The sequence below is a fragment of the Bubalus bubalis genome, chromosome 14, assembly GCF_019923935.1.
Source record: "Bubalus bubalis isolate 160015118507 breed Murrah chromosome 14, NDDB_SH_1, whole genome shotgun sequence".
Taxonomy (NCBI): Eukaryota; Metazoa; Chordata; class Mammalia; order Artiodactyla; family Bovidae; genus Bubalus; species Bubalus bubalis.
In genome coordinates, this window is record NC_059170.1 from 12,844,989 (window position 1) to 12,860,102 (window position 15,114).

A 15,114-nucleotide genomic window follows, 5' to 3' on the forward strand; every position below is an offset into this window, starting at 1 on the left:
GGAGCTCTCAGAAGTTGAATGCCTGCCGCACTTCCTGCACTGGCTTGAGCTGGGGCTTCACTGTAACCCCATGGACGTGGGCATGGTGGCTCCCTCCATCCCAGTGGGTTCAGCTGACTCAAAGTCTTCCCCAGAGCTGCAGCCAAGTGTTTCCAGCCCACTTAAGATGCTCCTAGTTTTCCCCTACAGGCCCTGGGGCTTACCTGTCACTGTCCACAGAGAGTCTTTCTCTTGTATTAGGTGTTGTGTGTGTGTTGTACTGAACTAGAAAGCTGGCCTAGAAAGGGCTAAAGATGCAGATGACCAAGGAAAGGGCTTAGTGAAGTCAGTTTACATTCGGAAGACTGGGGAAAGAGAAGGGAAGAGAGAGAGAGAGATCGACATACCCTGAGGAATGTTTTCTTGTTGTTTGGTTTTTTTTCCATGGCTGGAGGGCATATGGAAAGATGCAAGGTTGCAGAAGGGGATGCGAGATGTTGATGATCCATTTAAACAGAATTCCCTTCGAGTTTGAAGAAGATGCAAATTCAACTATGGACTTCTTTTAATAGTACGTTTGGCTGTTTGGACTGGGCTTCTTTGAATGCAGGATGATACAGAATCAGGGCTGCATATGTTTGGAGGGTTGCGTGAGCATTATAAGATGGAACTTGGAGCCCCTACTGACAGAGTTAACCCGTGTGGTTCTAGCCAAGCTCATTACAAAACATCCATTCTTAGGCTGTCACTGTATAATGTCTCCATCTTTTTCTCCTGGCTTGTCCGTCACATCTAGACCTCAGAAACAATCTAGAATGGATTTGTGCATGCCATCATGTAGTAAAACACACTCCCTCTTCATGAGTGCCCTGTTGAGTCCTGAAATGAAGAAAAACTGTCCTCTCTGCAGTCCTAGTCATCTTCTTCCCTGACCTCCTTCCTTCGAATTACTGGACATCCTCTCTCAAAGGAAGGGGCAGCCAAGGAGTTGCTAGGGCACCTCTCTGGTCCCTTGGCTTAATGTTAAAGAGCCCTGGGTGCCTTCAGTATAAATTGAGGTGGAAAGCTCCAGCCTTAGTGCCTTAACCCAGGGGTCCCCAACCTCTGGACTATGGACCTGTCAGATCAGCAGCGGCATCAGTTTAGAAATAAAGTGTACAATATATGTAATTCACTTGAATCATCCCCAAACCATCCCCATACCTTCCTGGAGCATGGAAAAATTTCTTCTACAATGCCGGACCCTGATGCCAAAAAGGTTAGGGACCACCACATTAATAAGTGTATCTTGATGGTTGAAGGTGTTTATTAGCCACACACATATGTAAAGTTTGATGTTGAAATGTTTGTAGGATATGGACATGTTGCATATGCCTATAAGCTTCCTATCATCGTTTATTCCTTGGGACACAGTTCCTGAAGTTTGAGTGTGGTTCTCCAAGGCTTAGGGCATAGCGATACACTTCTGATTGGGGAAACATGGAGCCAGGTTAAGCAGGATAACTTGGTAGATCTGTACCTCAAGACGTGTGTATTCTACATGAACCTCTCCATCCCTTCTTACTTTTCAAATGGAAACTAAGCAATTTTAGGCAGATAGTTTCAAAATCCTTCAGCACACACAGTTCCATCCTCCCCCATCTCCTCGTCTCCTCTCCCTGCCCAGCGCTTCCTGGTCCAGCCTAAACTTACTGCCGGTCATGCTTGGCCTGTCCAGACAGTACCTTTCCCATGAGTGCATTTGGAGTGTCTTGAGTTTGAGATATGAGAGTCTGCTTTGAGATAAATGTGCATCTCTTGCTGTACCTTGATTCTCCATGTCTGCCCTCCAGTATTCTTGCCTGGACAATTCCATGGACAGAGGAGCCTGGCAGACTACAGTCCATGGAGTCGAAAAGAGTCAGCCATTACTGAGCGCCTAACACTTTCGCCTCCCCGTAGCTCCCAGTCTAAGGGGTATAGACATCTTGTTAGCTGTGTACTGGGATACAGAAAAACTGGGTCTGAATCTCTACAGCCCCATGTATCTGCTGCTAACCTTGGAGAAGCAATGTATCAAAGCTCAACCTTTGCTTTCCCATCTGTGAGATGTAGCCAATCTCATGTAGCTGCTCTAAGGATCAAATGAGCTAATGGTAGGGACAGGCTTTACTTCCTGTACCTTCTAACAGGACTATAGTGCATGATATCAACAGGGATATTCATTCACACGTGACCAACAAGTGCACCAAGTCAGCTCCAAGCCCATCACCAATATGCAGAAGGCAGCGCTGCCATTGACACACACACTCTGACCTATAACTAATTTGTTTGTTTCTCATTTGAACTGCTGCAACTGCTGCCATACCCTGATTTTAATTCAACAAATAATCGTAGAAGATAGGACTCTGTTTTTTGAAAAGAGGAAACTGAGGTTCCTATCTTCTATGATTATTTGTTGAATTAAAATCAGGATATGGGCAAAGTTGAAATACAAACCAGGCTCTGTGACTCCAGGCCCCTTGCTGTTAATTTCTGCCCTAGCAGTGCATGGAGACTAGTAGAAAAGTGAATCCTGGAATAGGGCAGAGGTGACCCAGATTCGCATCATTTTCTCCTGTTCTCTGCCTTGGTGCACGCTATTTCCCTGAATCAAATGTCCAGACATTTCTCTTCACCTGCAAGGCTCCTGTTACTGTCTCTCAGCCCCAAGTTCTTCCGAGTAGAATTCCTTCAAGTATTACCTTCTGTAAGCAGTATTCCTACAAGCACCCACCCCAAGAAGATCCAGTGCCCCCCCCCCGCTGCCTGCAGCCACTGTGTCAGATGGGTAGACCCCCAGTTGTGCGTTTATCACACAACACGCCAGTTGTAGTTTTGTGGACTGAACTGGCCTGGGACAGCAGGCCTTCTGCTTTGGTCCTCTCTCACCAGAGCTCCACTGCCCTGCATCATCTTCCCCTAGATATTTACCTGCAAAGTATTTATGGTCAAAGCTAAAATCATCAGCTCCCCACCAACCTGTTCCCAATTGTGTGTCCCCATCTTAGTGACAGGTACACCCTGTCCATCAGCCAGACCAACGGGATTCCATCACCCCAGTACTTCTGACCCTGCATCTTTACTTTCTCTTGGTCACATCATCTCCTGTCCCCCTCCCCACTGCCTCCTCCCTAGTGGAAGCCTCTATGGCTTTGCTGTAGGAGTCTCCTCCCCACCCTCCTCCTCTCTCTCTGACTCTGGCCCCACCCCTCCAACCTATCCTCCACTCTGTAGCCTAGGTGATGTTTCAGAAATGAAACTTGTACTCCCAAACCTGCATTCTAAAATCCTCATTGGCTTCTCCTCCCCAGTATCCGTGGTTCATGGGGAGCAAATGAGGGAAGATACACATGCTTTTTAGGTCATCCAGAGAGCTGTGAAGCTATGCTGCCCCCTTGCTCACGGTGATTCTGGCAGATTTCCTAGAGCCTCACCCACTCTGGTGCCTTGGCTTGTGAAGTTTCCTCCTCTTTCGATGCCTGTGTGTTCCTCAGTTCCATCTGGCCAGATCCTGCCCACGTTTAAGGTCTGATGTAAAAGACACCTTCTCCAGTAAACCCTTTCGACCTTCAGTCTAGACAGTCTCTTCACCATCTGGGGTTCTCTCTGTGAGGATCCCTGTCATGTTCTGCCTTGCACTTGTCATTTGTATTCACATTCACAGCTTTTCTTCTTCAATGGACCATCGGCTGCCTGTTCTTATTCATCCTTGTCACAAATGTGCCTTGCAGATACTGGGGATTCCCTAAAAACATGTTGAATCCCAGTGAAATGAGAACAGATGGAGTCCACGATTGCACTCCATCTCTCGGGCAAGAAAGCTTCACTCAAATTACAGACCCAAATATCAACAATGAGCATCAAGGGTAAACCCAGCCCTGTGGTGGGAGGTGTTAAGTCTGGAAGGGCAGCATGCGAAAGATGTACCATGATCTAAGATTCAAGGAACACCTATATATCCAGGGAAAAAAAAAAAGACAAAAGGGAAAGATAACTACCGGGTCAGCCAAAGAGGCAGGGTCACTGTTAGATTGGACTGTGCTGCAGGTGACAAAAGTGAAGCATGTAGAGTCTAAGGAAATTGCCCCAAATCACATAACTAATAAGCAGCAGAGCTGGGTCTGAAACTTGACCAATCTGATAACAGAGTCTGCCCTCTTAGCACCACCTAACCTGGGTGAGATGTAAAGCAGGATTTGCTGATACGCTGAACTGCATGACATCATTTTGAATGGTTTGTCAAGATGGGAAAGCATCCCCAAATAAACTTTGTATCTTGTTTTGTCCACCCCATTCTAAACTGCACCACACCCTGAGAGGTTAGTCCCTCTTCCGTTTGCACTCACCTGGGTAGCCATTCAAGCTAGAACCTTGGAAAGCAAAAGCGTCAGTTGCTCAGTCATGTCCAACTCTTTGCAGACCCCATGGACTGTAGCCCTCCAGGCTCCTTTGCCCATCAGATTCTCCAGGCAAGAATACTGGAGTGGGTTGCCTTCTTTAGGGGATCTTCCCAACCCAGGGATCAAACCTGGGTCTTCTGCCTTACAGGTGGATTCTTTATCATCTGAGCCACCAACCTTGGAAGTCTTAAAATGCTTACATTTAATCACCTATTGCTTTTGTGTTTCAACCACCTTTCACATTCACCTCTTCTCCTTCCTCAGGGCGATTTCAAGATCTGCCCCCAACGTCTCTTGCTTTGACTTTAGAGCAGCTTTCACGACCCCAGTCCCTCTCTTCTCCAACTGTTTTCTCAGACTCCTTCCAGAATCATCCATCTAGAAAAATATTTGGCCACTTGGTCCTTTGGGTTCTCCCTGTGACCTATGGTACTGAGGGTAAGCAACTTAAGTTCTTTGGGAACGAGGCTCTGCCAACATCTTCCCTGCCCCTGCAAACTTTAAACTTTTTATTTTGTAATTGAGTATAGCCGATTTACAAAGTTGTGATAGTTTCAGGCGAACAGCAAAGGGACTCAGTCATAGAGTCCCCTTTATACAGCCTTTCTCCCCCAAACCCCGCCCCCCCAGCCAGGCTGGCACATAACATTGAGTAGACTTCCATGTGCTGCACAGTAGGTCCTTTTTTTTAATTCATTTTGAATATACCTGCCGACATCTTGACGTTTCCACCTTGATAACCAACCACCCACCCATTCTGTAGACACATATTCAGCAGCCTGGAAGTACCCTCCCTCCTACTCCATCTAGGTGTTCCTTGACTTTACAACGGAGGCATCACAGACTTTAAGCCAAATTACCTCTCACCTCTCTACCTGTTACCCCCAAATATGGTCCCACAGCTCCTTGTGTTACTGCCTCATACCATGTATCACTCCAGATGATAACAGCATAGTGCTTGTTATGAAGGCTCTGAAAGTTAGATTTCTTAGATTCTGATCCTCGTCACGTTGCTTGGTGTTGGTGGTAGTGGTGGTTTATTCGCTAAGTCATCTGTGACTCTTGTGACCCATGGACTGTGGCCTGCCAGGCTCTGCTGTCCATAGAATTTTCCAGGCAAGAATACTGGAATGGATTGCCGTTTCCAACTATGTAAACTTAATCTCTCTGAGCTTCACTTTCCTCACCTGTAAAATACAGATAATACTTCTAATGAGGATTAAATAAAATAGTTCACATAAGGTACTGAGAACAGCACCTGCCAGATAAGTGAGCTCCTACCATTTAAGTGGCAGCTATTAATTATTATCTAAATTGTATTTCTTGTCTGACTCTCCCATCAGACATACTGGCTGGATTAAGATGGCATTTGTCTTTCTATCTCTGGTAGTTGGCGGAGACAATCATTTAATAGGCCCTTAAAAAGTTTTAGCTGAATTACGGGTGGAAAGATGGATGAGTGGATGATGGATGGATTGTTGGATGAATGAGTAGATGAGTACATGGATGAACAAATGAGTGTGTGGAGTTACGATCTAAATGGATACATAGATGTACAGATTTTTAAGGAGGTGGATAGATGGGTGGAAGGATGGGTGGATGGAGGCAGATGGATGGATGGATGGAAGAGTGAATGGGCAGGTTTAAGAAATGGATGGACAGGTAGATGGTTAAATGGATGGTTAAGTAGACAACTTAGTCTTGTTTAAATAGTATGAAGCAAGGGGAAGCTATGCCTCAAGTCATTCTTGTCAGCCAGCTGAAGAGATTCTGCAGTACGTGATTTATAAAGTTTGGGGTTTTTTTCTAAGCACAGCTGTCTTCCTGCTCAGAATCTTTGGTCTCAGGCAATCTGTTACTTGCAATATCACTGTATCCTTGTAAATTTAGACCTTCAGTAAATCTTCTTCAAGCCTGAGAGAAAGGACACATGTATACTCTGTTTTGATCACAGAGTAAAGAACTATAATCCTTGCCCTGGAAGGCCCTGCAATTGAATTTGGAAAACAAATTCAATTAATAGACACTTGCCAGCTTCTATCATTCTGGGGTTGCCTTGAAGCTTGGTCAGGGATTGCAGTGGCTTCTGGTGACATCCAGGATAACTCAGCCACTTGGAAGAGGTGACTCAAAGAGCGAGGAAGCATGTTGTCCGGAGGAGGTGGCCAGGCAGAGGGGAATCCTGAAGGTTGAGAGCAGACCGCCAGAGGTTGTGAATGTTGAGACCCAAGAGTGCAGCTTGGAGCTGCTGACAGTGAAAAAATCCTGGCTCAGGATGGAGGCCTTGCAACTGGTCCCAAAATACACAAAATATTAGATCTAGTGAGGGGTAACCTCATAGCATGCAAATAAACAGAGCTGAGATCAGAACTCTGGCCTCTCCATTCTCAGTCCCATGTTCTTGACAATATAGAGAACAGAGATGTCTGTGCTGCTAAGTCACTTCAGTCGTGTCCGACTCTGTGTGACCCCATAGAGGGCAGCCCACCCGGCTCCCCCGTCCCCAGGATTCTCCAGGCAAGAACACCAGAGTGGGTTGCCATTTCCTTCTCCAGTGCATGAAAGTGAAAGGTGAAAATGAAGTCGCTCAGTTGTGTCCAACTCTTAGCGACCCCATGGACTACAGCCCACCAGGCTCCTCTGTCCATGGGATTTTCCAGGCAAGAGTATTGGAGTGGGGTGCCATTGCCTTCTCCAGAGATGTCTGTGAGTTTTTATCAAATGCAGCCTGAACTCTCTGCCCCTGAGGAATTGTATTCCCAGGCTCTGGTCCACAGAGCCCCCAGTGAAGAAGAATGCCAACCTGTATTATATGGGCTTCCCAGGTGGCACCATTGGTAAAGAACCTGCCTGCCAGTTCAGGAGACACAAGAGACTTGGGTTCAATCCCTAGCTTGGGAAGATCCCCTGGAGGAGGAAATGGCAACCTACTCTAGTATTCTTGCCTGGAGAATCCCATGGACAGAGTATCCTCACAGGCTACTGTCCATGGGGTCACAAAGAATCAGAAACGACTTAAGTGCCTTAGCACAACACAGCACGTGGTTGGTAGAGGCACTGGATGACTTGTGTGGGCTGTTCTAGATCCCACCCATCGTTGGAAGTTCTTCACCCCTTTCTCCCATCTGGGGCCACTGTTCATTTGGCCAAAGATATTGAACAGTTTTGAGTGACCAGATTTGCTGGCTGTGGTTTCCCCAGTTCAGCCTCCCAGGGAGGCACAGAGCTTCCCTTCTGCCAAGGTATCTTGGCATTCAGATGTCACTTTCCTTCTGGACCTATAGAATTTGGCTCTCCTGATAAATGAGAGAAAGCCTGGAGGTGGGCTTACCTTGGGGGCTTTGGCCAGTTCCTACTTAAGAGGGGGAAACTTGGGGCTCTGAGGTCACGTTCCCACCCTGTGGATGTAAAGACCACATCTTTCTGTGTCAACAAAACTGGATAGCAGTTGGAATTAACCACAGAACTCAAGATGGTAACAAATTATTCTTGTGTACTTAGATGAGTCTTTGAGGACCTGAATTATTCAGCAAGTTTTCTCAGTCCACAAATGTATTAGTTATTGTCAGTATAATTAAGTCAGTAAAAGAAAAGTATTCCTATTTATTTTCCTACAGAACAAGAAAAGTTATAACAAAGGGAATATCACAGACTTACTTGAGTTTTCCTTTTTTTTTTTTTTTTTTAATTGTTCAGAAGCCAAGAGCTAGAAGAGACATCAGAGAAAGACTGCAGGCAGTGATTTTTCAACCATTCTTTTGGAGAGTGGAATCTGTTTTTCAGTCATGTGAAATCTTAAGTGACATGCCAATTTATGAAATAGATTAAGATGGAGAAGCTCTGCCTTTGGTGGCTGGCAGAGGGCCAGCAGCCCTACCTGTTTAGTAACCCCACATGCTCCCTCATTACAGCAAGTCTGCAGAATCCTGAGAATGTGTTGCTTGAAAATTCGTGGTTTAGTTCAACTCACCTAAGAATCAGATAATAAAAGGAAGGCGCAGAGAGTTTATTCAAGTTGTAGTCTGTTCAAACTGATGTTTGCAATTCTTCTCTTTTAGTGCAGTGCTCTTTCATGATGAAATTTGAACGCTCTTCCAGTTTTCTACCAGTAATGTAACAAAGTACTTCCCAAAATTTAGTGGCTTAAAAAAATAAGCCATGAAATTTAGTGATTTTTCTCATAAATCCGTACTTTGGCTAGGGTTTGCAGGGAATGACTTGTTCCTGTTCTAGGATATCCAGGGTCTTAGTTGGTAGAATCCAGTTGGCTGGGGGTTGGCTGGAAGCATCTCTCTGTTCATACAGTCTTAGAGCCTCTCCACATGGCCTCTTCTGACCACAGCAAGCTTGGGATACTTAGCCTTTTTACATGGAGCCTCAGGACTCCAAGTGAAAGTTCCAAAGACTCAGACAGAGCCACAAAGCTTCTGTTTGTCCTATGCTAGAAAGTCCCAGAATGTAACTCCTGCTATATTCTATTGGTCACCTAGGGCCAACCCTGATTCCGTGTGGGAGGCGCTGCACTTGGACATGAGTGTGGGGAAGTTTGGATCACTGGGCAGCCACCTTGGATGCTGGCTACACAATTTCCTTGCTTTTGGTGTGATCTTACTGCATAGATTCTGATGTGGTTTAACCTTAACAGAGAAGTCATTATTTTTTTCCTTAGATCTTAGGAGCACTGTCATAAACTAGTTCTAGAAGGCCACAGAAATCTGACTTAAGACCAAAACATCATAATTACCAGGAAACTAGTTTTAGTAACCATAAGAATTTTCAAACCATTAAAATGGCCAAATGCGATCTGGCTTCCTCTGCATGAATAGTGAGTTTCTCCATCATAGGAGAGGTCTCCTTCATTTCTTCTACCACTGCAAGTGTCTGATTCTCAAGGATGCGGACCAGTTAGAAACTTGCATCTCCTTGAGCTTAGGGAGTAATACTATGTGCATTTCTAAGAACCAAGATTTCTTACAAATCTAATTCTTGTTTGTTTGTCTTTTCTTTTCCCCCACTTTTGGACATTTCCTTCATCTGACTGCCCATCAATATATAGAAGAAATGCTTATTCCTACTCCTATTACTTGTAAGTATCGACCTGGGGTGACTTTGCTTTGTGCCCTGTAAGGCAACCTGTAGCATGCATTTCCTGCACCAACCAAGTGTCTGTTAGTTTCTCATACTCACCTCTGTCTAAGTCATCTGTAGCTGCAGCGTTTTGATTTTGCCTCGATGTTTTCCATTTGAAAATTCACTGTCACCGTTCATGTCTGTCCTGTTTCTTCCATCTTGGATCCCGCCCCCCGCCCGCCCTTTTTGTTTCTGGAGCCGTGAAGGGCTGTTTCTCCTTTGTCAGTATAACTCTCTAGTTAGAAATCCTCCAATTCCAACAAGAGGAAAACCTGATCCTCCTGTAGGATTTGCACACATAAAACAGAACCACTGATCTCAGCGACTTCAAAGCCCATTTATGTCTGCTTGGGAAACGCATAGCCCGAAGGGCTGAAAGATTAGAAAGAAATTCATTGGCTATTTCCACTATTTCAGGAAGTCTATAGGGAATCGTGGCTTTATCTAGAACCAGCTTCACAGGTGACAGAAACATCCAAGGTCTTTCTCTGGGGCTAGAATTATCCCAGTCTAGTGTTTATCATCAGTTACATCATGTTGTCAGTGCACTTTGCTGGTAGTTATAGATGATTGATTGTCTAACAGTTTTTTTATGGTTTTTCTTATTACTCAACCAGACATTTTCACAACATGAGGGTAAAGGAGAAAAATTCCATAAATAGATCCTTGGCAGTGAAGAGTTAGAAAACCACTGAATTAGTCTCACATTTCTAATAGGCACTTTCCATATTTGAAAATTCAGGTCCAGAGAAGTATGTGAAGTACATGAAATCACACATCCAGTCATCAAGAGAGAGGGATTAAAACTCAGAATGCCTCGCTCCTTGTAAAGTGTATTTTCCATCATTCCATGTCTTGCTCCACCTCTGGCAAGCCCAGCCTTGTGAGAGAGACCATAACTGTTAGTGATCATCTGCTGACGCCTTCACAGATGAGGAGGGAGCCAGCCTCCCCATCTCTCTGCTCAGTATTTGGGTCCCTGCTCAATAGGTCCATGCAGTGAGCAGATGAGATTCTGGGATCACCACCCTGATGTTATATAGGAGCCAATGAACCCCAGCCACCAGCACCAAAAGTTCCAGACAGCCTGCTTCATTTGATCATTCATTCATTTGAGAAGCATGCGTTGAACATGCGCATTATGACCCAGACACTGTGGGTGGAGAGATGGCCAGGACTTTGAACCCCACCCTCATGTGCAGACCTATCAGAGAGACTAGCCCAACATTAAATACTTGCTAGCTCAGCTGAGAGGTACCTACAGGGACAGGTACTGTGCTATGGGGACACTTAGTTGTGTCACTGATTTTTTTTTTAGTGGGCAGGGGATAGTTATCAGTGCTTTTAGAGATGGGTTTATCTAGGGCTGAAGAAATAAGAATTCCGAGCAGGGAAAGCAGTAGGTGCAAAGACACAGAGGTATGAGACAGTATGGGGTACTGTTGCCGTGGGAAAAAGTCAGAGTTCTGGGTTCAAGTTACATCTCTATCACTCAGCAGTTACATAGACTTCAGCAAGTTTTCTGAACTTTTTCAGCCTCTTTCCTCTTAACTCTAAAATAGGGATAATAGTGCCTAGCTTGTAGGGAATGAAGAATTTTGTAAAGTGCCTTGCAAATAAATTGGCACTCCTGCAATGGAAGTTTTCTTTTGTTTCCCCTTTCAGAAACCATAAGGAATCAGGGCTGAACTGGTGGCCCCTGATGGTGCCTCTGGTCTTCTAGAGATTCTTACAGGATCAATGTGCTACATTAGGTATGGGCATGCAGTGCCTTCTGGGCAACTTGCCACCTCAGTCTGTTAGCCAATGTACATAGCACTGTCTGGAGGCCCACTTTGTACCATTCTCTGTGCTGGGCCCTGTGATGAAATCAAACACGAATGGAATGGAGGTATAGAAGAAGATACACAAGTACTCGTACTTCAAGTTGCAGTGATAAGCAAGGGTCTTTGAATCAGTGCAGACTTGGAGTTCCAAGTGACAGATCCTAGGGTGTGACACTCATGCCAGCTCAGGAATGGGGCACAGTTAGAGATTCAGAGGAGGAGAACTGGCAAAGCAGACAGAAAGGTAAGAGGAGAACCACAGAGAACCAAGTGAAGTCCACTGCAGAAGGAAGACTTGACAGTAGCCAGTGCTGCAGAGAGATGGAAGTGGAGGGCTCGGGCATGGCCCGGGACCAGCATAAGTCACTTGTGCAGGTCCTGGGGTAGCCTTGAGGGAAGAAGCCAGCCTGCCTAGGGCCCATGAGGAGGGGAACTTCTTCTTAACCACTGGGCCCTAAAAGAGAGGAGAAACATGAGACCGGCCACTTGAAGGGCCAGAAAGTCCTGGAATGTATATGTAGAGGAGCCTGTGCAGAATGGAGTGGCTGAAGATGCTGGAGGTGGGGTACCCAGAGAAAAGGAGGATCTGGAGGCTAAGTGGCGACAGGGAGCCGAGGAGGGTGTGTGTGACCAGTCTTGTGAAACCAAAGGATTGAGGGATGCATGTAGATGGTGAAGAGTAAACAGAACGGAAATGATGGACCCCCATGGTCTCCAGATTCAAAATTCCATTCCACCTCGTCTTAGGTAGAGACCCTGAGTGGGTGCTTTAAACCGTCTCTGTTCAAATTGTGGGTCACAGACCTGCAGCACTGACATCACGCAGGAGCTTGTTAGAAACACAGCACCCGGGACTTCCCTGGCAGCCAGTGAGGGGGACTCCTCACTCCCAAAGAAGGATGCACAGGTTCCATCCCCAGTCAGGGAACTAAGATCCCGCACGGCACAGCCTAAAACAAACAAGCAAAAAACTAAATGCAGCACTTCCATTCCCAAGAAGATCCCTAGTTCATTCATGTGCACCTTTAAGTTTGAGAAGCACTGACTTACCCAGTCTCAGTTGTCTCCTCTATAAAACAGGAAAAATAATACCCTCCTCACAGAGGTTATGGAGTCACCCCATCCCTCTAAAAGCCTCGAAGTCATCCAATGAAAGAGAAAGCCTCCAACATACTCTGGTTCAACAGTGAAACTCATATGCAATCCCCAAGTTGTTGTGGAGTTCCCACTTACATGTCAGGCACTGGTCAAGGTTCTGGGATGTAAGAGTTCACTCAACAAACAAAAATCCCTGCTCACATGAAGAGTTTTAGTGGGGGGAGACAGAGGAAAAAACACCATATAAGAAAAGCAGTATAGGTGTTATGTGATGGCCAAGAGAGGTAAGGTGAAAAATAGATAAACTATAGAAAGAGAATGTAAAGTGTGGGTGGGAGAGGAAGAGAGGAATGTTTTTTCAAAGCCAAGAGGCCCTCAGTGTCTCTCCCACATTGAAAGGTCCCATACACAGGATCAAGGGTCCATAAACTTTTTCAGTAAGGAATCAGTAGTAAATATTTTTGGCTTTATGGACTCTCTGTTGCATCTACTCAACTCTGATGCTGTAACATGAAAATAACCATATAGTATATAAATATATAAGCAGGAATGTGTTCCAATAAAATTTTATTTAGAAGATTCAGAGAGTGGGCCAGATTGATCCTGAGAGCCATCATCTTCCTATCCCTGCTTTTGAGATAGGGAGAGAATGTGGTTCAAGATTCATCCTGTTTTATGAGCTTCTATGATGTTCACTGGTGGCTCAGATAGTAAAGAATCCATCTGCAATGCAGGAGACCCAGGTTCGATCCCTGGGTCGAGAAGATCTCCTAGAGAAGGGAATGGCTACCCACTCCAGTATTCTTGCCTGGAGAATTCCATGGACAGGGGAACCTGGTAGGCTACAGTCCATGGGGTTGCAAAGAGTCAGACACAACTGAGCAACTAGCATGTGCACACACACACACACACAGACACACACAATGCGTTGCACCCTTGCATGGCAGCTGGACCAGCCTAGAAGGAAGCTGGTAGCTATGTTGTTTTTTGTTGTTTTTTAGCTGGTGTGATGTGTGGGGTTCATGTAATGCTCAGGGAAAGCCTGTGAGGTACAGTTAATGTGTTGAGTCTATTCAGACATTGAGACTGAGGTTTGAGGATTTGTGTATACACACAGCCAGGATGTGGCAGAGCTTGGGTTTGAATCCAGGAGCCCATACCCCCAAGCCCTGCCCATCCTTCTCATTTAGGACTTCAGGGCGCCTACCCAGACTGTGTGCTTGGAGGGCCCTTGGCCAGGCTGTGGGAGGGCCGGGATTTGAGTGCAGGTTTTTCCGTCTGTACATCCTCAGTTCTATGCAGGGACAGCAGTGCCTTGCTCAGGACAAGAAGTGGCAGCTGTTCCTGGCTGGCAAGGAGGCCCTTGAGGTAATCCTGTCTTTGCTGTCCTGGGGACTTGCCATGAGATCAGAGCTGAGAGTGCTGGGCTGCCAGATCAGTGGTAGCTGAGGGGTTAGAGTAAGAGGTGACCAAAAGGAAGTTAATGTCCCAGGTAAACAGAGCTATAGATAGAAGGCACTTTGGGATCTAGGGGCAAAAGAATCTAGAATGGAGTCCTTCACTGACTGGTACACATTTTTAAAACAAAAATAATGTGGGTTTTGGTATCAGACTTAGATCACAATTTAGGTCTGCCTCTTCTGTCCACTTGTTCAGACCTTGAGCTGTCATGGAACCACTCTGAAATTCAGTTTCTTCATCTGCAAAATGGTAATAGCAACTTGCCAGCATTTTCATGAGGTGTAACGAACAAGCGTTATCTGTAGAATGACTGACACAAAGTAGGTATTTTATAAAGAGCGGCTTACATCCTGAGCTAACATAAATGCTTCTCTCAATTCCTTTTTGTCTTTCTGTTGTAACACAGCAACCAACAACTTCAGCATCTGCTTTTTAAAACGATATTAAGAGTCAGCATGTGTTCACAGGTTAATTTACCTCAAGGCATGTGATGGGCACAGTAATTGTTTTGAACAGAGATGGTTTAGTGTAGTAGTTGTTGAAAAGGCACTAAGGTGTTTACCAGCCGTTCTGACAGAGAGCACTTAACTGTTTCACTTCACCTTGTTTAAGTATCACAGAGGAGGGTACCTCCTGGGTTGGTCTCTGTGTGCAGACACTCTGGAACGCTTGGACTTTTCACGTCCTTCCGCTTTCTCCCCATTCCAGCATGTGTATGTATGTATTTATTTATTTTGATTGGGCTGTAATGTTATACAACAACGTGAGTCAGCTCTAAGTGTACATGTATCTCTTCCGTCTTGAGCCTCCCTCCCACCCACAACCATCCCAGCCACCTAGGTCAGCACAGAGCACAGAGCTGAGCTCTCTGTGCTATACAGCGGGTTCCCATTTTAAATCCTACATTTCTTCTTCAAGGTCCAGATCAAACATCAGCTCTCAGAGGAAGATGTCTCTGATTCTTTCTACCTACAGGAATGTCCCTTTTCTCCAACTCTGACTGCAGTCACTGTGTTATCGTGGGCAGGAGCAAATGTGTCTTAAGGATGTTTCTTTTTCATTAGCATGTTCCCCATGGTGCCCTGACAGTCACAGTGAACCCCCAGTACATGGTGGTGGAATGAATGAACAAGATGAGATTAAAAGACCTAACAGCTAAAGTCAACAGGGAGATGATCTGTTCTTAAACAAACAAACCA

At 45.5% G+C, this 15,114-nt stretch overlaps 1 protein-coding gene across 12 annotated transcripts in view; it reads left to right on the top strand.

Annotated features, from left to right (window-relative positions):
- The window catches only part of PTPRT (protein tyrosine phosphatase receptor type T), a 1,155,381-nt gene that overhangs the window by 982,939 nt on the left and 157,328 nt on the right, over window positions 1-15,114 (top strand). For 9 of the 12 annotated variants that reach the window (XM_044927640.2, XM_044927642.2, XM_044927641.2 and 6 more), the window contains exon 15: window positions 9,457-9,486. The exons of the other annotated variants lie outside the window; for them this stretch is intronic. In XM_044927640.2, the coding sequence (XP_044783575.2) occupies window positions 9,457-9,486 (30 nt within the window). The remainder of the gene's footprint in view (window positions 1-9,456; window positions 9,487-15,114) is intronic. 12 annotated transcript variants of the gene reach the window in all.